Source organism: Phyllobates terribilis, unplaced genomic scaffold (assembly GCF_046119375.1).
Source record: "Phyllobates terribilis strain yellow unplaced genomic scaffold, ASM4611937v1 Scaffold_207__1_contigs__length_3498100, whole genome shotgun sequence".
NCBI classification, from domain to species: Eukaryota; Metazoa; Chordata; class Amphibia; order Anura; family Dendrobatidae; genus Phyllobates; species Phyllobates terribilis.
In genome coordinates this window covers 3,052,501-3,074,913 of record NW_027362967.1, presented here as the reverse complement: position 1 = coordinate 3,074,913, position 22,413 = coordinate 3,052,501, and the positions used below count along the sequence as shown (strand labels likewise).

At 47.7% G+C, this 22,413-nt stretch overlaps 1 protein-coding gene across 1 annotated transcript in view; it reads left to right on the top strand.

Moving 5' to 3' along the window:
• Positions 1 to 1,108: 1,108 nt before the first annotated feature.
• The window catches only part of LOC141213675 (dynein axonemal heavy chain 12-like), a 21,746-nt gene continuing 441 nt past the window's right edge, over positions 1,109 to 22,413 (top strand). The window contains exons 1-6 of the mRNA XM_073665276.1: positions 1,109 to 1,196; positions 11,380 to 11,564; positions 11,856 to 11,977; positions 13,113 to 13,395; positions 18,085 to 18,202; positions 22,318 to 22,413. The exon at positions 22,318 to 22,413 is cut by the window's right edge and continues 441 nt beyond it. Coding sequence (XP_073521377.1) covers positions 11,424 to 11,564; positions 11,856 to 11,977; positions 13,113 to 13,395; positions 18,085 to 18,171 — 633 coding nt within the window. The 5' untranslated portion in view covers positions 1,109 to 1,196; positions 11,380 to 11,423 and the 3' untranslated portion in view covers positions 18,172 to 18,202; positions 22,318 to 22,413. The remainder of the gene's footprint in view (positions 1,197 to 11,379; positions 11,565 to 11,855; positions 11,978 to 13,112; positions 13,396 to 18,084; positions 18,203 to 22,317) is intronic.

Here is a 22,413-nt window from a genome sequence, read left to right as displayed (position 1 = left end):
TCTCTCTCTTTCTCTCTCTCTCTCTCTCTCTCTCCGGCCCTCTTAAGGGCTACCCCAAATGTGTAAAAGATAGAAACCAATATTTGTGTTGTTTGTCCGTTTTATGAGCCTTTGATTAACCCCTTCCCACTCTTTGCCATATATATATATATTATATACATAGTATGTGCAGGTGGGCCTTAAAGGGAATTTCCAGGACAAACATATTGATGGCCTATACCCTGGTTATCTCATTAATATCAGATTTGTGGGGGTCCGGCACGTGTCACCTCCACTAATCAGCTGTTTGCAGCTTCGGTCGAGGTCAGATGTAAACATTGTTGAGGAGCTGAACATCACAGCTCTGGTCACTGTGTAGTGGCCGCTCCCTGGTGCTGCAGATCAGCTCCTATTACATGAATATTAGCTGATCTGCAGGACCCGCAGTACAGTGAATGGAGCAGTGATGTTCAATCTTCACACTATTTACATCTGAGCGCTGCAATCAGCTGATGGGTAGAGCCGGTGCCGCGTGTCGGAGCCCACCGATCTGATATTGATAACCCATCCCCAGGATAAATCATCATTATTATACTACTGGAAACTCCATTAATGGATTGTCTGGGATTAATAACACGAGCCCCTTCTTTAAGAAAAAACAGTCCCTAACTGGTCACAGGATAAATGTGGGATTTCAGGTCACCCATTTACTGCAATGCAGCTGGCAATGCCACCCAGCGGATCTAAGCAAGTCCCGGGGTCTCAACAATATACAGCCAGTGCCCGAGTATAGGATGGAAGATTAAAAAAAATCTTCAAAAATGTATTTTGTATGAGGCATACATCAAAAATACAGGCAATGCTTTTCCTGACAACACTGAGTTTTATAATGTGGAAAAAAACGTTTAAAAAAACACTGTGTGAACATAACCCTAACTGCATTGTGACTGTGTATATACATATATAAGCTGCCCCTCCCCCACCATGTGAGCATTCTCAGCGCGTACTGACCAATGCTGTCCACCAGGTGGCATCAGCAGGAAATTACAGCGATGAGACAAGCACTGCATGACAGCCCCGCCCCAATCTGCCCTATACCAGACACGCCCCCTACCAACGCCCCGCCTCCACTGCCATGACAACCGAATTATTTAATGGCAGAAAGAGAGACCTTATATGAGCAGAGAAGTAGCGGCCGGAGCGCGGGGTCCGCACAGGTGAGCGCCCCCATAACACAGTGTATGTACTGCACGTCAGCTCTATGGCAGACTGTCACCTGTGCTGGATCCAGTACGTGTTACACTTATATCTGTACAGAGACACAGAGGACGCAGCGGGGCCCTGTCGCCAGATATATATATGTGTGTGTGTATATACAGTATATATGTGTATGTATATGCTGTATTACTGTATATATGTGTGTGTGTGTGTGTATATACAGTATATATATGTGTATGTATATGCTGTATTACTGTATATATGCGTGTATATATGTACTAGCTATTGAACCCGTTCTACGCCCGGGTGGCGAGCATTTTTATTGGTATATGGTCTCCCATCCTGGTATTTGTGCTGCCCCCATCCTATTGTGGTATGCATGGTCCCTCCACCCCCCAATCCTGGTATACATGGCACACCTCATTCCCCAATCATGGTATGTATGGTCCCCTCACCCCCCAACCCTGGTATGCATGGCACACCTCACCCCCCAATCATGGCCCAATCCTAGTATGCATGGCACACCTCATTCCCCAATCCTGGTATGCATGGTCCCCTCACCTCCCAATCCTGGTATACATGGCACCCCTCACCCCCCAATCCTGGTATGCATGGCACCCCTCACCCCCAATCCTGGTATACATGGCACCCCTCATTCCCCAATCCTGGTATGCATGGCACCCCTCATTCCCCAATCCTGGTATGCATGGCACCCCTCATTCCCCAATCCTGGTATACATGGCACCCATCACCCGCCAATCCTGGTATGCATGGTCCCCTCACCCCCCAATCCTGGTATGCATGGTCCCCTCACCCCCCAATCCTGGTATGCATGGTACCCACACCCCCCAATCCTGGTATGCATGGTCCCCTCACCCCCCAATCCTGGTATACATGGCACCCCTCATTCTCCAATCTTGGTATGCATGGCACCCCTCACCCCCAATCCTGGTATACATGGCACCCCTCATCCCCCAATCCTGGTATACATGGTCCCCTCACCCCTCAATTCTGGTATACATGGCATCCCTCATTCCCCAATCCTGGTATACATGGCACCCCTCACCCCCCAATTCTGGTATGCATGGTCCCCTCACCCCCCAATCCTGGTATGTATGGTCCCCTCACCCCCCAATTCTGGTATACATGGCATCCCTCATTCCCCAATCCTGGTATGCATGATCACCTCACCTCCCAATCCTGGTATACATGGCACCCCTCACCCCCCAATCCTGGTATGCATGGCACCCCTCACCCCCAATCCTGGTATACTTGGCACCCCTCATTCCCCAATCCTGGTATGCATGGCACCCCTCACCCCCAATCCTGGTATGCATGGCACCCCTCATTCCCCAATCCTGGTATGCATGGCACCCCTCATTCCCCAATCCTGGTATGCATGGCACCCCTCATCCCCAATCCTGGTATGCATGGTCCCCCCCCAATTCTGGTATACATGGCACCCCTCAGCCCCAATCCTGGTATGCATGGTCCCCTCACCCCCCAATTCTGGTATACATGGTACCCCTCACCCCCAATCCTGGTATGCATGGTACCCCCTCATCCCTATTCTGGTATCTATGGTACCCCCTCACATCCCCAATCCTGGTATGCATGGTACCCCTCATCCCTATCCTGATATGCATGGCACCCCTCACCCCCAGTCCTGTTATGCATGGCACCCCTCACCCCCAATCCTGTTATGCATGGTCCCCTCACCCCCCAATTCTGGTATACATGGCATCCCTCATTCCCCAATCCTGGTATGCATGGTCACCTCACCTCCCAATCCTGGTATACATGGCACCCCTCACCCCCCAATCCTGGTATGCATGGCACCCCTCACCCCCAATCCTGGTATACTTGGCACCCCTCATTCCCCAATCCTGGTATGCATGGCACCCCTCACCCCCAATCCTGGTATGCATGGCACCCCTCATTCCCCAATCCTGGTATGCATGGCACCCCTCATTCCCCAATCCTGGTATGCATGGCACCCCTCATCCCCAATCCTGGTATGCATGGTCCCCCCCCCAATTCTGGTATACATGGCACCCCTCAGCCCCAATCCTGGTATGCATGGTCCCCTCACCCCCCAATTCTGGTATACATGGTACCCCTCACCCCCAATCCTGGTATGCATGGTACCCCCTCATCCCTATTCTGGTATCTATGGTACCCCCTCACATCCCCAATCCTGGTATGCATGGTACATCCTGGTATGCATGGTACCCCTCATCCCTATCCTGATATGCATGGCACCCCTCACCCCCAGTCCTGTTATGCATGGCACCCCTCACCCCCAATCCTGTTATGCATTGTCCCCTTACCCCCCAATCCTGGTAGGCATGGCACCCCTCACCCCCCAATCCTGGTATGGATAGTCCCCTCACCCGCCAATCCTGGTATGTATGGTCCTCTCACCCCACAATCCTGGTATGTATGGCACCCCTCACCCCCCAATCCTGGTATGTATGGCACCCCTCATCCCTATCATGCTACACACACATACAAGAAAATAAACACTTATACTCACCTTTCTTCCCTGTGCTCCAGCGCTGTTTCCCGTTCTGCTGGAGGCCGGGGGAGGAGTGCGGCGCCGAAGTACGCGTGTGCTCATACCACGCTGTCCGGCTCCATTTTGCTGAAGACACATTGCAAATGTGTCTTCAGTAAAATGGCGCCGGATAGCGCTATGCGCATGTGCCGATTTCAATGCCTCCCTCTTCCCCCGGACTCCGGACCGAACAGAAGCGCCGCGGTAGCGCTCATCCCGGTCAGGTAGGTATGTAAGTATGGCGCCAGAGATCGCGGTATGTGTTCAGTGTATACGCATACCGTGATCTCCAGCACCATACACTCCTCTTACCTGTAACGGCTCCATGCGTTCTTCAGTCTGGAGCCAGACTGTGCAGGCGTGTCGCACTAGCGCAGACTATAAAGGCTTCAGACAGAGGGACGCTTGTAGCGTTATATTATAGATACTCTATATGTATGTATATATATATATGTATACTGTATATGTGTATATGCATACTGTATGTATATATATATGTATACTGTATATGGGTGTGTATATATGTATACTGTATATGGGTGTGTATATGTATACTGTATATGGGTGTGTATATATGTATACTGTATGTGTGTGTATATATATGTATACTGTATATGTGTGTGTATATCTATACTGTGTATATATGTATACTGTATATGGGTGTGTATATATGTATACTGTATATAGGTGTATATATATGTATACTGTAGATGTGTGTATATGTATACTGTATATGGGTGTATATATGTATGCTGTATGTGTGTGTATATATATATATATGTACAGTGCTGGCCAAAAGTATTGGCACCCCTGCAATTATATCAGATAATACTCAGTTTCTTCCTGAAAATGATTGCAATCACAAATTCTTTGGTATTATTATCTTCATTTAATTTGCTTGCAAGGAAAAACACAAAAGAGAATGAAGCAAAAATAAAATCATTGATCATTTCACACAAAACTCCAAAAATGGGCCGGACAAAAGTATTGGCACCCTCAGCCTAATACTTGGTTGCACAACCTTTAGCCAAAATAACTGCGAACAACCGCTTCCGGTAACCATCAATGAGTTTCTTACAATGCTCTGCTGGAATTGTAGACCATTCTTCTTTGGCAAACTTGTAGTGAGCTGGCCGTCTCTGGCTGTTCTGTGATAATTGATATAGAGCCTGTTACAGAAGTGATTACACAGGATGATGTTGCCACCTTGTGGCCAGAGGTTGCACCTGCGCAGGGTGTGATGACAGAGAAAAAGACTGAGCCTCCTGTGTCCCGCCCTAGAGAGTCACGTGACCAAAGTGGGAAGCAGGAAAAAGCGCGCGCAGAGTCTGCTGTGGTCTGTGAAAAGAGCCAGGACGGTGTGCAGGCCCTCGTGTGTGGCGCAGGAGAGACTCTCAACGTGATTTCTTCTATCTGACACCATATCCTCGGAGCCTTCCCCAGCTCCTGCACTGCTGAAGGATTCAGCTGTTACACTCCCTGCTACTGGAGTGTGGACTACATAAGGGGACCCACCAGAGCTTCTATCCGGATCAGAGAGACTGTAAGCGGGACCTCTGGCGAGAGGCCGAAGTATCCCTTCCTTCGTTTCCGCGAATTCTGCTGTTCCTGTTTTTTATCCGGCTGGGACGCCTTCCTGCAAAGACAGACAGGCCTGCGACGGGGGACACATCCTTCTGGAGTAAAGGACTGGTAACGTGTGAGTAGGGACAGTGAGGGTCAGCTTATCAGTACACGTTATTACTGTGCATATTTACGGTTGTCATTTATTGTTTTTTTTTCTTTGCTGTGTTAAAAATGTATGCGAGTAAAGATACGGTTGTCAAGATAGAGTCTGTGTGTGGGGATCTTGCTGGGCCAGATCATAGATACCAATGCGCGGCCTTGCCCGCGGTCACTTCAAACTGCTCCAGGTCCCTGATATTTGAAGGGTGCCTTCTCCAAACTGCCATTTTGCGATCTCTCCACAGGTGTTCTATGGGATTCAGGTCTGGACTCATTGCTGGCCACCTTAGAAGTCTCCAGTGCTTTCTCTAAAACCATTTTATAGTGCTTTTGGAAGTGTGTTTTGGGTCATTGTCCTGCTGGAAGACCCATGACCTCTGAGGGAAACCCAGCTTTCTCACACTGGGCCCTACATTATGCTGCAAAATTTGTTGGTAGTCTTCAGACTTCATAATGCCATGCACACGGTCAAGCAGTCCAGTGCCAGAGGCAGCAAAGCAACCCCAAAACATCAGGGAACCTCCGCCATGTTTGACTGTAGGGACCGTGTTCTTTTCTTTGAATGCCTCTTTTTTTTCCCTGTACACTCTATGTTGATGCTTTTTCCCAAAAAGCTCTACTTTTGTCTCATCTGACCAGAGAACATTCTTCCAAAACGTTTTAGGCTTTCTCAGGTAAGTTTTGGCAAACTCCAGCCTGGCTTTTTTATGTCTCGGGGTAAGAAGTGGGGTCTTCCTGAGTATCCTACCATACAGTCCCTTTTCATTCAGACGCCAACGGATAGTATGGGTTGACACTGCTGTACCCTCGGACTGCAGGGCAGCTTGAACTTGTTTGGATGTTAGTCGAGGTTCTTTATCCACCATCCGCACAATCTTGCGTTGAAATCTCTCGTCAATTTTTTTTTCCGTCCACATCTAGGGAGGTTAGCCACAGTGCCATGGGCTTTACACTTCTTGATGACACTGCGCACGGAAGACACAGGAACATTCAGGTCTTTGGAGATGGACTTGTAGCCTTCAGATTGCTCATGCTTCCTCACAATTTGGTTTCTCAAGTCCTCAGACAGTTCTTTGGTCTTCTTTCTTTTCTCCATGCTCAATGTGGTACACACAAGGATACAGGACAGAGGCTGAGTCAACTTTAATCCATGTTAACTGGCTGCAAGTGTGATTTAGCTATTGCCAACACCTGGTAGGTGCCACAGGTAAGTTACATGTGCTGTTAATTACACGAATTAGAGAAGCATCACATGATTTTTCAAAGGGTGCCAATACTTTTGTCCACCCCCTTTTTTAGGTTTGGTGTGGAATTATATCCAATCTGGCTTTAGGACAATTCTTTTTGTGTTTTTTTCATTGAAGACAAATTAAATGAAGAGAATAATACCAAAGAATTTGTGATTGCAATAATTTTCAGGAAGAAATTGAGCATTATCTGACAGAATTGCAGGGGTGCCAATACTTTTGGCCAGCACTGTATACTGTATATGGGCGTGTGTATATATATATGTATACTTGTATGTGTGTGTATATGTGTGTATATATGTGTATATATGTATACTGTATATGTGTGTATATATGTATACTGTATATGTGTGTATATATGTATACTGTATATGTGTGTATATATGTATACTGTATATGGGTGTGTATATATATATATATACTGTATATGGGTGTGTATATATATACTGTATACTGGGTGTGTATATATGTATACTGTATAAGTGTGTATATATATGTATACTGTATATGGGTGTATATATATGTATACTGGTATATGTGTGTATATATGTATACTGTATATGGGTGTATATATGCATACTGTATATGTGTGTATATATGTATACTGTATATGTGTGTATATATGTATACTGTATGTGTGTGTATATATGTATACTGTATATGTGTGTATATGTATACTGTATATGGGTGTGTATATGCATACTGTATATGTGTGTATATATGTATACTGTATATGTCTGTATATATGTATACTGTATGTGTGTGTATATATGTATACTGTATATGGGTGTATATATATGTATACTGTATATGGGTGTATATATATATGTATACTGTATATGGGTGTGTATATATGTATACTGTATATGTGTGTATATGTATGCTGTATATGGGTGGATATATACAGTACAGACCAAAAGTTTGGACACACCTTCTCATTTAAAGATTTTTCTGTATTTTCATGACTATGAAAATTGTACATTCACACTGAAGGCATCAAAACTATGAATTAACACATGTGGAATTATATACTTAACAAAAAAGTGTGAAACAACTGAAAATATGTCTTATATTCTAGGTTCTTCAGAGTAGCCACCTTTTGCTTTGATGACTGCTTTGCACACTCTTGGCGTTCTCTTGATGAGCTTCTAGAGGTAGTCACCAGAAATGGTCTTCACCTCACAGGTGTGCCCTGTCAGGTTTAATATGATAAAGTGCTTTATTCTTTGTCGGGTCCAGGGGTCCTGTAGAATGTGAATCCCTTGTGCCAAGACAGAAGAAAAGTTGCTGAACACTTGGTACCCCAAAGTGATCAATCTATTTGCCAATCAAGATGCCCTGCAGTTGATTAATGCGGACAAATTGGATTCCTTTTATAACTGCGTCTCGACTAGCGGGGTGCCTCAAGGGTCTGTCTTGGGCCCTATATTATTTAATATACTTATTAATGATCTAGTGGAAGGGTTGCATAGTAAAATAGCAATATTTGCAGATGATACTAAACTTTGTAACGTAGTTAACACAGATGAGGATAGGGCACAGCTACAGGAGGATTTAGATAAATTGGGGAGTTGGGCCAAAAAATGGCAAATGGGGTTCAATGCCGATAAATGTAAGGTCATGCACATGGGAAAGAAAAACAGCAGTCACCCATACATATTAAATGGGAAACCGTTGGGGAAATCTGACATGGAGAAGGACCTGGGCGTCTTGGTTTACAGCAAATTAAATTGGAGTGCCCAGTGTCAGGCAGCAGCTGCGAAGGCAAATAGAGTCATGGCATGCATCAGAAGAGGAATAGGGGCATATGATGAGAACATTGTTCTTCCTCTGTATAAAGCGCTGGTAAGGCCGCACTTAGAATATTGTGCACAGTTCTGGGCTCCGGTACTCAGGAAAGACATATTGGAGCTAGAGAGGGTACAAAGGAGGGCGACTAAGGTAATAAAGGGAATGGAGGGACTAGAATACCCAGAGAGGTTGTCCAAATTAGGCCTATTTACGTTGGAAAAGAGAAGGCTTAGGGGAGACCTCATAAACATGTATAAATACATCAGGGGGCTGTACAGAGATCTCTCCCATGACCTGTTTATACCAAGGATGGTGACAAAGACGAGGGGGCACACTATGCGTCTGGAGGAAAGGAGGTTCCTGCACCAGCATAGAAGGGGATTCTTTACGGTCAGAGCTGTGAGACTCTGGAATTCTCTGGGAGAGGAAGTGGTGATGTCCAACTCACTTAATGAGTTCAAGAGAGGCCTGGACGCCTTTCTTGAGAACAATAAAATTACATCTTATGCTTAGTGATAGTTAATTAATCCAGGGATTTAATCTGACTGCCAGATTGGAGTCGGGAAGTGAATTTTTCCTCAATGATGTAAATTGGCCTATACCGCATGTTTTTTTTTTGCCTTCCCCTGGATCAACGCTGCGGAATAGCTGCAGTGCACAAGAAATAGGCTGAACTGGATGGACGCTTGTCTTTTTTCGGCCTTTTAAACTATGTAACTATGTAACTATGTAACACTTATGTCCAAGCAGGTAAAGGTGGCTGCAAGATCCGTGATATATAAGGATTCATGTTCATTATTGTATCTCTGGATCAGACATAGACTCAGAGTGATACAACTAAATAGACCCTATAGGGGTAAAGTTGGCATATCCGGGGGGAAATATATCCCAGATTTGCCAAACTGAGCCAACTCATGAAACACATGGGTACATAGGAGAAGAAAGAGTTAATTGGCGTAAAAAATATAAATTTTTATTCCATCAAGTTAAAAAACGTACATAGTAAAAAGAGAAATGACATAATACGGATAGTATAAAGACACTAATTAGATTACCAATGTAGCAAGATATGTTACAAAGTATACATATATGGTCACGCATATGGTCACAGTGGGACATGAGCAATATAGATAATATAGCATAAGGTTAGTATATCAAGACAATCCAATGAGTGTAATAATATATCAAAAAGTAATCCATAAGTATTCCATAGTCATTGGATTTACACTTGCCATATGCATCAGGTATCCATCTAAATAATGCTCCTGCCCACAAATAATCAGATACATGTCACATAAAACATTTTTTAAGGTAGTCTCTTACCACAAAGAGTGCCAAAAAGGAGGGTAAAGTGCATAAAGGAACGCACAGTGGCAGAGTGGTATTCCCATCTCATATATTTATGGCACTTCCACAGTCTGAGGACGCACATTCGGCTGAAGTATATTGCTGCGCAGGGACATGCCGGGTCCCTGAGCTGCAATGCATGCCGCCAGCCAATCAAAGGCCAGTAGCTGATGTCGGCGTGCCAGTCACGAGCGACGCATGGAAGTGACGTCATGCGCTGCCCTTGCCGGCACACTGAAATCAGCTACAGAAGAAGACGCCGCATGTCGTGGGAGCGCAGGAAGGTAAGAAGAATCATTTATTTTTGTTTATTTAATGTATTAGAAAAGAACGACAGAACATTATACCAGGAAAGGGCCAAGGATGGGGAGCATTATACAAGGAAGGGGCTCAGGGTGGGGAGAATTAGACAAGGAAGGGGCCCAGGATGGGGAGCATTATATAAAGAAGGGGCCCAGGATGGGGAACATTATACAAGGAAAGGGCCCAGGATAGGGAGCATTATACCAGAATGGGGGTCATTATACCATGACATGGGCCAGGATGAAGGACATTACACCAGGAAGGGCACAAGGATGGAGGTCATTATACCAGAATGGGGCCTAGGATGGGGGACAGGATACCAGGATGGAGGACATTGTTATAGGATGGGGGACATTGTACCAGGATTGGGGACATTGTTACAGGAAGGGGCCAGGATGGGGGACATTATTACAGTAAGAGGCCCAGGACCAAGGACATTATACCAGGAAGGAGCCCAGGATTGGGACGTTATTGCTGAAAGGGGCTCAGGATGGGGGGTATTATACACAGAAGGTGGATATTATAACAGGAAGAGGCCCAGGATCGGGGATATTATAACAGGAAGGGGCGCAGGATGGGGAACATTATACCAGGAAGGGGCCTAGAATGAGAGACATTATTATAGGATGGGGCTACAATGGGAAACATCCAAGGCAGGGACGAACACGCGCATCATTATCGGATCTAGAATGCTACAAGGGCCCATACATCTGACCAACATGCTGGTGGGGGCCCAGGTCCAAATTTTGCACATCTGCAGGAACATGGCATATGGCTTAACAGTATGTCATATGTTGGGAAGGGGTTAAGCTACAGCACATTACATAGCCTCTTGCAGCTATATCAATGGAAAAATTAAAAAATGTATGGCTTTTTGAAGAAGGGAAGGAAAAAATGCAAAACAAAAAATTATCCGGTCCTGAAGGGATTAAGGAGTTCCCACCCACAGTAAATGTTGTCACTCAGCTTAAAATCTTCACTTGCTTATTAGCAGAAGCTAAGGTTTCATTAGGATCTCCGAGGCTAAAGTTACATGCGGCTCCAGCTTACATGTAAAGGGGATGGTATCAAGGAGTCTCGCCAAACTTTCCCTACAAATGTCCAACAATTCAGAATTCATATCCATTGATAATTTATCTTCTAAAATGATAGCATTTTTTTTCTATCCTTTTCATTTTATGTGTAATTAACTTTTTGCTCTCCTCCTTTAAGCAATGGGAGGAACGACTGATAAGGATCCAGGAAACCATTGATGAATGGCTGAAGGTGCCGACCCAGTGGCTTTAATCTTCTCTTCTGAGGACATCATGCAGCAAATGCCTGAAGAAGGACGCTTATTCCAGACTGTGGACAGAAACTGGAGAGAGATCATGAAACATTGCGTTAAAGACCCGAAGGTAAATGGATGCTTCATGGTGGACTGATACAAGAAAGCACGGTCATCTTGCATCCAGGATTGATGTTTTCCAAGAGTCCGTGTCCTGATGCTTCCATCACAAGGATCCTGGGTTATGGGGCTCCGCACTGCCTGGACTCCAGCCTCCCGCATCTTCTATTTTCTATCCAAATAGGTTCTAATTTTTCTTTTAATATAAACTATTGGCACAATAGTCAATGAATGTGACCTTTTTTCAGTCTCTATAACTATATAATGGAATCTTACTTATGGGCTATCTACTTTGTTTTAGGTTTTAAGCGCCACTTCTCTGACCGGACTTCTGGAGAAACTTCAGGACAGCAATGTGCTTCTGGATAAAATCATGAAAGGGCTGAATGCCTATCTGGAGAAGAAGAGGCTTTTTTTCCCACGGTATAGTCCTTTCACTTGTTGCAATGATTGTATATATTCCTTAAATATTTTTTTTTCTTATTTAAACGCATTGAAATCATTTTTGTAATTGGATTTCATTAATAATTTTGCACTGTTTGCCTTCTATTGGCTCTGTGTTGCGCTGGCTATTGGACTTATTTTTAATCTGTCTTTTTTCAGCTCCTCTTAGCCGATTTATGACCACAGATCACATCAAAGCTGAATGTGCAGGAAATGAAAAGCCTAACGGTGCAACATTTTTAATGAAACTGAATTGTCGCAAATACTCGCAATTAAATGGGTATTCCCATCTCCAAGATCCTATCCCAATATGTAGTAGGCGTAGTAATAATAATAATATTAGCAAATACCTCCAATTAGAAGTGTAGTATAGTTCTTCTGATTCACTATGTCGCTTTCCCCATGTGCAAGGCATTGCAGTAGCTTCGGTATCCATGGTTACGACCACTCATATAGTGACAGTTATTTGCTAGTGGTCGTAACCTAAGCTACTGCAATGCCCTGCACATGGGGTAAGCGACAAAACAAATCAGAAGAACTATACTAAACTTCTAATTGGAGGTATTTGCTAATATTATTATTATTACGCATACTACATATTGGGGTAGAATCCTGGAGATGGGAATACACATTTCAGTTAAATAAAAAAAAGTTCCCAAAGCTGGATAGCCCCTTTAAGCTAACCATACGCATGACATATGAGATACCCGTGGTCTGAATGGTTATTTGGCTATTTCTCCTGACTCCCACCTATTCTGCTGAACAGTCATGTGGTTTTAATGGGGAGAGAGGAGAAAGTCGGTACTGGACACCTCCGGCAGCGGGTTATCTCCCCTGAGAACCAAAAGACCGGGTATTGAAATCCCATCTGCCCGATCCTTCTGGCCCTGACATCCTCTATCGGGGGAGAGTCAGGAGACCCCCATACACATCAGTGGGTAGGCCGGTCCTGCTGCAATCGTCAGGTTTAAACTATTTTAATCCAATGTGTATGGGGACTGAATCTTTACTTTAAAGCTTTGCTTTTCTATTTTCTCACATAGACACTAATACAAATGGCGCCTGACCCAATACTTTAATGACATCTTTATCATATTGTGCATTTTCGCTTTAGCTTTTTCTTCCTGTCCAACGACGAAATGCTAGAAATTCTCTCTGAGACTAAAGATCCTCTGCGGGTCCAACCACATCTAAAGAAGGGCTTTGAAGGCATAGCAAAGCTGGAGCTCCTTCCTAACCTGGACATCAAAGCCATGTACAGCACCGAGGGGGAACGCGTAGAGCTCATCCAGACCATCTCCACCTCCGAGGCTCGGGGGGCCGTGGAGAAGTGGCTCATCCAAGGGGAAGATGTCATGTTAAGGAGCGTGCATGATGTTATTGCTCGGTCACGAATGGTACGGATCTACCTACAGACCAAAAGCATTAATTGGAACTAATCTAGTCTATATATATAATCGTCTTATCCCGTCTGTCTGTCTGTCTGTGTGTCTGTCTGTCCAGGAAATCCCGCGTCGCTCATTGGTCCGGCAGCGGCCAATCAGCGCCGGGGGATTTCTAAAAAAAGATGGCGGCCGTTAGCGGCTCATCTGCGGGACGGAGCTGAGCGGCGATGCAGCCGGGAGATGACCGGCGCAAGGCGCTCATCTCCCGGCCGGCAACAGCAGAAGGAACCCGACCGACGGACCCATCTGCGGGATGGAGATGCAGCCGGAAGATGAGCGCCGCGAGGCGCTCATCTCCCGGCCGGTAGCAGCGGAAGGACCGCCGGCGTCGCTGACCTCCATGCGGAAGGGAGGACCGGGGAGCGGCGCTGCGGGTCGGGATACTTCTGCTGTGAGCGCCCGCTATGTCCCGGGTTCTCGCAGCGGAAGTAGCCGCACAGGCAGCGCCGCTCCCCGGTCCTCACCAAGACGATTCGATGATTGATCGCGGTCTTCGGACCCGACCAATCACTGATCTTAGCGCAAAACTTAAACACCGCTGTGCTGATTGGTCGCCGACGCTGCCCGCGACCAATCACCGATCTTGGCTCCACATTTAAACACCGCTGTGGTGATTGGTCGCGGCCGATATTTAAATTTGGCGCCAAAATCGGTGATTGGTCGCGGCCGATATTTCAATTTGGCGCCCAAATCGGTGATTGGTCGCGGTCAGCGTCCGCGACCAATCAGCACAATAGTGTTTAACTTTGGCGCCAAGATCAGTCATTGGTCGCGGGCCAAGACAGCGACCAATCACCGATTTGTGCGGCACTTTTAAATAGCGTCCGTGACCAATTGGATGTCAGCGCCACTCCCCGGTCCTCCCTTCACACCCTAGCCGCATGGATGTCAGCGCCGCTCCCCGGTCCTCCCTTCACACCCTAGCCGCATGGATGTCAGCGGCGCTGCCTGTGCGGATACTTCCGCTCCGAGAACCTGGGACATGAGCGGGCGCTCGCAGCAGAAGTATCTGGACTCGCAGCGCCGCTCCCCGGTCCTCCCTTCACACCCTAGCCGCTGATGTCCCCACTGTATCCGCATGGTCTTACAAAGGTCCGGACATTTGTGTTAAAAATCGCTGATTGGTCGCTGGCGCTGCCCGCGACCAATCACCGATTTGGGCGCCAAATTTAAATATCAGCCGCGACCAATCAGCACAGCGGTGTTTAAATGTGGAGCCAAGATCGGTGATTGGTCGCGGCCGATATTTAAATTTGGCGCCCAAATCGGTGATTGGTCGCGGGCAGCGCCAGCGACCAATCAGCGATTTTTAACACAAATGTCCGGACCTTTGTAACACCATGCGGATACTGTGGGGACATCAGCGGCTAGGGTGTGAAGGGAGGACCGGGGAGCGGCGCTGCGGGTCGGGATACTTCTGCTCCGAGCGCCCGCTCATGTCCCGGGTTCTCGGAGCGGAAGTATCCGCACAGGCAGCGCCGCTGACATCCATGCGGCTAGGGTGTGAAGGGAGGAACGGGGAGCGGCGCTGACATCCAATTGGTCGCGGACGCTATTTAAAAGTGCCGCACAAATCGGTGATTGGTCGCGGTCTTGGCCCACAACCAATCACGGATCTTGCCGCAAAAGTTAAACACTACGGTGCTGATTGGTCGCGGACGCTGACAGCGACCAATCACCGATTTGGGCGCCACATTCAAATATCGGCCGCGACCAATCACCGATCTTGGCTCCACATTTAAACACCGCTGTGCGGATTGGTCGCGGACGCTATTTAAATGTGGCACCAAAATCGGTGATTGGTCGCGCCCAGCGTCGGCGACCAATCAGCACAGCGGTGTTTAAATGTGGAGCCAAGATCGGTGATTGGTCGCGGCCGATATTTGAATGTGGCGCCCAAATCGGTGATTGGTCGCTGTCAGCGTCCGCGACCAATTAGCACCGTAGTGTTTAACTTTGGCCGCAAGATCAGTGATTGGTTGCGGGCCAAGTCGGCGACCAATCACCGATTTGTGCGGCACATTTAAATAGCGGCCGCGACCAATTGGATGTCAGCGCCGCTCCCCGGTGCTCCCTTCACGCCCTAGCCGCATGGATGTCAGCGCCGCTGCCTGTGCGGATACTTCCGCTCCGAGAACCCGGGACATGAGCGGGCGCTCGCAGCAGAAGTATCCCGACCCGCAGCGCCGCTCCCCGGTCCTCCCTTCACACCCTAGCCGCTGATGTCCCCACAGTATCCGCATGGTGTTACAAAGGTCCGGACATTTGTGTTAAAAATCGCTGATTGGTCGCTGACACTGCCGCCGACCAATCACCGATTTAGGCGCCAAATTTAAATATCGGCCGCGACCAATCACCGATCTTGGCTCAACATTTAAACACCGCTGTACTGATTGGTCGCGGACGCTATTTAAATGTGCCGCCAAAATTGGTGATTGGTCGCGCACAGCGTCGGCGACCAATCAGCACAGCGGTGTTTGAATTTGCCGCCAAGATCGGTGATTGGTCGCGGCCAGCGCCAGCGACCAATCAGCGATTTTTAACACAGATGTCCTGACCTTTGTAACACCATGCGGATACTGTGGGGACATCAGTGGCTAGGGTGTGAAGGGAGGACCGGGGAGCGGCGCTGCGAGTCCGGATACTTCTGCTGCGAGCGCCCGCTCATGTCCCGGGTTCTTGCAGCGGAACTATCCGCACAGGCAGCGGCGCTGACATCCATGCGGCTAGGGTGTGAAGGGAGGACCGGGGAGCGGCGCTGACATCCAATTGGTCGCGGCCGCTATTTAAATTTAAATGTGGCGCCAAAATCGGTGATTGGTTGCGCCCAGCGTCGGCGACCAATCAGCACAGCGGTGTTTAAATGTGGAGCCAAGATCGGTGATTGGTCGCGGCCGATATTTAAAATTGGCGCCCAAATCGGTGATTGGTCGCGGGCAGCGCCAGCGACCAATCAGCAATTTTGAACACAAATGTCCGGACCTTTGTAACACCCTGCGGATACTGTGGGGACATCAGCGGCTAGGGTGTGAAGGGAGGACCGGGGAGCGGCGCTGCGGGTCGGGATACTTCTGCTCCGAGCGCCCGCTCATGTCCCGGGTTCTCGCAGCGGAAGTAGCCGCACAGGCAGGGGCGCTCCCCTGTCCTCTCTAATACGATTCTGCTCCCCGCTCCTCACCAATACGATTCGCTGATTGGTCGCGCTCTCCACACCCGACTAATCAGTGATCTTGGCGCTAAAGTTAAACACCGCTCTGCTGATTGGTCGCGTCCGCTGCCGCAACCAATCACCGATTTGGGCGCCACATTTAAATAGCGGCCGCGACCATTCACCGATCTTGCCGCCACATTTAAACACTGCTGTGCTGATTGGACGCGGACGCCGGACGCGTCCAATCAACGAGATTGGCGACAAATTTAAGCAACGCTCTGCTGATTGATCGCGGTCGCTGGCCGAGATCAATCAGCAGTACTGGCGCAAAATTTAAACAACGCTCTGCTGATTGGTCGCGGTTGTCGGCCGTGACCAGTCAGCAGTATTGGCGCCAAATTTAAACCTCACTCTGCTGATTGGTCGCAACCACCGGCCGCGACCAATCTGCGTTTTTGGTGCCAAATTTAAACCACGCTCTGCTGATTGGTCACGGTCACCGGCCGAGACCAATCAGCAGCATTGGGGCCACATGTAAACCCCGCTGTGCTGATTGGTCGCGGTCGCCGGCAAAGACCCATCAGCATTATTGGTGCCAAATTTAAACCCTGCTCTGCTGATTGGTCGCAGCCGCCAGCCGCGACTAATCAGCGATTTTGGTGCCAAATTTAAACACCGCACTGCTGATTGGTCGCAGCCGCCAGCCGCGACCAATCAGCGAGATTGGCACCAAATTTAAACGCCGCTCTGCTGATTGGTCGCGGCCGCCATCCGCGACCAATCAGCGAGATTGGCGCCAAATTTAAACAACGCTCTGCTGATTGTTCACTGTCGCCGGCCTCGACCAATCAGCGATTTTGGCGCCAAATTTAAAGAATGCTCTGCTGTTTGGTCGCGGCCGGCGACCAATCTGTGATTTTGGCGCCGAATTTAAACCCAGCTCTGCATCGCTCTGCTGATTGGTCGCGGTCGGCGGCCATGACCAGTCAGCAGTATTGGCGCCAAATTTAAACACCGCTCGGCTGATTGGTCGCGACTAATCAGCGATTTTGGTGCCAAATTTAAACACGCTCTCCAGTCCTCACTAACACGGTTCGCTGATTGGTCGCGGCCGCCGCCCGCGACCAATCATCGATATTGCCGCCAAATTTAAACACCGCTTTGCTGATTGGTCGCGGTTGCCGAACGCGACCAATCAGCGATTTTGGCGCCAAATTTAAACACAGCTCTGCTGATTGCACTCGGTCGGCCGCATACCTATTCTAGAATACCCGATGCATTAGAATCGGGCCACCATCTAGTTCTTTTATATTTGTATAAGATTATTTGGCGGCAGTGAATGATTTGTGGATGATGTATCTCTTGCAATAGAGCCAGGTAGCAGATCTTCTACCTGCAATCGGTAGAAATGAATTTGCTAGATAATACTAGTAAGGTTGTCCCTCTCTTAAATGCTTCTGTCAACGTAATTTAACTTTCTTTTTTAAAAGGCATACCCTGCGACTGCAAGAAAAGACTGGGTGAGGGAATGGCCGGGACAGGTCGTGCTCTGTGTGTCTCATGTTCTGGACAAGTGAAGTGCATGAAGCTATCGACAGTGGCCCGGAGGTACGGCATAAGCTCCTTTACTGATCAAGGTTGCTTCACTATAAACAGTCATGGCCGGAAGTGTTGGCACCCTTGAAGTTGTTCCAGAAAATGAAGTATTTTTCCATAAAAAATTGCATGTGTATTTTCTGTTATACACATGTTTATTTCCTTTGTATGTATTGGAACAACACAAAAAAAGGCAAATTGGATATAATTTCACACAAAACCCCATAAATGGGTCGGACAAAATTGTTGGCATCTTTCCAAAATTGTGGGTAAACAATTTTGTTTCAAGCATGTGATGCTCGTTCAAAGTCACCTGTGGCAAGTAAAAGGTGCGGGCAATATGAAAATCACACCTGAAACCTGATACAAAGGGGAAAAGTTGACTCAGTCTTTGCGTTGTTACGTGCCACACTAAGCAGGGAGAACAGAAAGAGGAGAAGAGAACTGTCTGAGGACTTGAGAACCAAAATTGTTGACTAATATCTTCTTTTTGTGTTGTTCCAATATACACAAATTAAATAAACATGTGAACAACAAAACGTGTAATTGTAATAATTTTCAGGGAGAAATACATATATTTACATTCATAGACAGACTTCATGAGTTCTCCTGCTAATAGACTGTCATACCCAGAGACGCAGCTTATAGGAGTTTCCAGGGGGGGATATACCATTGGTGCAACAGAGGTAAGGGGACCCACATTCACATCCAAAGATGCAAGCAGCTTATTTCACAGTACGTTATTAGACTGCAAAGAGCCCATGTAGTGTTCTTGCCCATGGGTCTTCTCCTGGGGGTTGCAGTTGTACAGCGGCTCAATATCTTGAAGGTACCCAAAAGGCTCCATAGTATTGTTGGGATTTTGCATTGATTCATGCATCTTGTCTAGAGATGCGCAACTAAATTTGCAGGACCTTGGTCTAAGAGAGCAGGTTAGTAGTCTGTGGCTGTTGGATGGGAGCCTTGCTAACCGCCTCTTACATGCCGGCATCCCTGGCTCCTCTTTTGATTAGCCGGCCAGGCGTGATGTCATTTGTGCCTCACACCACAACTATGACATCGACATCAAAAGAGGAGCCGGAGATGCCGGTTCACGGGGCTCTGGTCCTGCGTCCGTGGAATACTGACCGGACTGTTGGACCAGAGTCCTGCAAATCCATTCGCTCATCTCTACTCTCGTCATATCTACCAATAAGGGAAGACATTGTATGGGATTTCCCATAATACCAGCATAAAATTAATCCATCTGCATTGAGTTTTCCATGCTGTTTGTAGCAGGGTTTTATAGAGGTACATCTGGGTATTTGGAGCAATTTGCGAGGAGGCAAATTGTCCCAGCAGACTCGCAGCACATTGGGGGCTCTCGTCACCATAGAGGGGCACGCTCGTGACGTGGTCAGGGAAATGATCGAAACAGGTTTGTGCAAACATCATGGCTGGCAGCAAACTTTCCAATACCATGTTCTATTTATTATACACTACATGGAGAAAGGTATTGTGCCCCCTCCACATTACACCTACAGGGGCTTTTATGGCCTCCTATTCTAATCCATATCCAGGATGTTAATATGGAGTCCGTCCCTCTACAGATATCACAGCTCAGTATGCCGAGCACCTTCATACATTTCACCATATTCCTATGTTCTTTCCATATCTATGTTATGTTCCCCCCTCTTTTCTTTGAGTTTTCATAGGACACAATTGATCTTGTCACAGTAAAGCAATCTTGGGGTGTACTTACAATGACGTCTATGGGGCAGTAGTCATTTCTGCATATTGAGATGGTGGTCACTATATAGGAATGTTTTGGCATCTGTAGGTGTCGGCATCCCCTGTATATGACTCATTGCCACAATTGATCTTCTTTATAGTCAGTGGTTTGGATGGCCTAGGTGCGGTTTGTAATATTTTCTATCAATGGTGTGTGCGCCCTCCTCTGTGCAGTGTCGTTCTATAACCATGGATGGACTAATAAAGGGGTTTTATGTCAATTCCTTTAATGACCTTTTGTTCGGTTTCTTTGTAGGTATTATGTCATTCTCCGAGTGGTCAGCCATTCTAAGCCTGAGCAGACATATGGCAATGTAATTGATGTGTGCCTGACATTGTTCTTCCCTATGTGGCGGTGACATATTTATGCTGCCATTCTCCAGTATTTGTTCTAATTAATCATCCTAAAGGTGTTTAGTGGGGTTGAGGTTGAGAACGTGTGGGAAACAGTTCTGCTCTTCTATTCCCTTAGGGTTGGAAGCTACAATTGTTTAAAATGTCTTGTGCTGAAGCATTAAGATATCTTTTCACTGGAACTAAGGGGCCTAGACCACCCCCTAAAAACAAGGCCATACCTCCACCACCAAACTGCCCAGCGGGCACAATGCAGTTAATAGGGTAACGTTCTCCTGGCATTCACCAAATCCAGACTCGTCCATCAGATGCCAGATAGAGAAGTGTGATCCGTCACTGCACAGAACAGGTCTCCTCCAGAGTCCTGTGGTGGCGGCTTCACACCACTCCATCCGACGCTCGGCATCGTGCTTGGTGATGTAAGGCTGCATGCAGCTGCTCGGCCATAAAGCTCCAGGCGGGGGCGCAGTGTTTGTGGTGATGTTGTTACCAAAGTAGATCTGGACTCTGCAGTTATGGAGTCAGGAGAGCGTTCTGCCCTCTGCTCCTCAGCACTCAGTGACCCCGCTCTGTAATGTTCCGGGGTCTCCTGAGGTGCTGCAGTTCCTTCCACTCCTTAATAATATCACTCACATGTGATGGGGGAAGATTTAGGAGGGAAGAAATGTAATATCCAGACTTGTTACCCTGGTGGCTCCTATTACAGGACCGCGCTGGTATCAGAGAGCTCTGCACCACCAGCCGTTCTGTCATATGTTAGTAACAGCACACCGCATGGGAGGGCGGATGTTATACACCGGGGGGCGTGGGGATTGATGTTATACACTGGTGGGGGGCGAGAGTCTTAATGTTATACAAGGCCGAGGGGCCAGATGTTATACCCTAGGGGTACGAGGGGCTAGATGTTATACTGTCCGAGGGCTGGATGTTATACACTGAGGAGCAAGGGGACGGATATTATATACCGGGGTGAGGGAACGGATATTATACACCGGGGGGCGTGGGGACGGATATTATACACCAGGGGCGAGGGGACGGATATTATACACCAGGTGCGAGGGGACGGATATTATACACCAGGGGTGAGGGGACAGATATTATACACCAGGTGCGAGGGGACGGATATTATACACCGGGGCGAGGGGACAGATATTATACACCAGGTGCGAGGGGACGGATATTATTCACCAGGTGCGAGGGGACGGATATTATTCACCAGGGGCGAGGGGACGGATATTATACACCAGGGGCGAGGGGACGGATATTATACACCAGGTGCGAGGGGACGGATATTATACACCGGGGGGCGTGGGGACGGATATTATACACCAGGTGCGAGGGGACGGATATTATTCACCAGGGGCGAGGGGACGGATATTATACACCAGGGGCGAGGGGACGGATATTATACACCAGGGGCGGGGGGACGGATATTATACACCGGGGCGAGGGGACGGATATTATACAAAGAAGGGCTTGGGGTTGGATGTTATACAGTGGGGTTGAGGGGATGGATTTTATACACTGGCGGGGGGGGGCGAGGGGACGGATATTATACACCGGGGGGGCAAGAGGCCGGATGTTATACACCAGGGGGAGGGAGCGAGGGGACAGATGTTATACACCGGGGCTGGGGGCCGGATGTTATACCCTGGGGGCCAGATGTTATGCAATGGAGCGCTTGGGGTTGGATGTTATACAGTGGGGTTGAGGGGATGGATTTTATACACTGGCGGGGGGGGCGAGGGGAGAGATGTTATACTAAACTAGGGGCGAGGGGTGGATGTTATACACCGGGGGAGGCGAGAGGCCGGATTTTATAAACTGGGGGCTGAGAGTCCGGATGTTATACACCGTGGGCAATGGGACTAAATGAAAAAAGCAGAATTCGGTGACTAGGAGTTTTGTCCTATAATGTATGTGCATTTGCCTTCCCTTTAGAAACTCTCCCTTGTGATTCTGCAGTGTCTTAGAGGTTGACTATCTTTTCCTACATTCCTCAGGAGTTTCTCATGAACAGACTTCCGGTGGCTTGCCCAACTCCGCTATTACTGGGAGAATGAGAATGCGAGAGTGCGAATCATCAACTGCAATGTGAA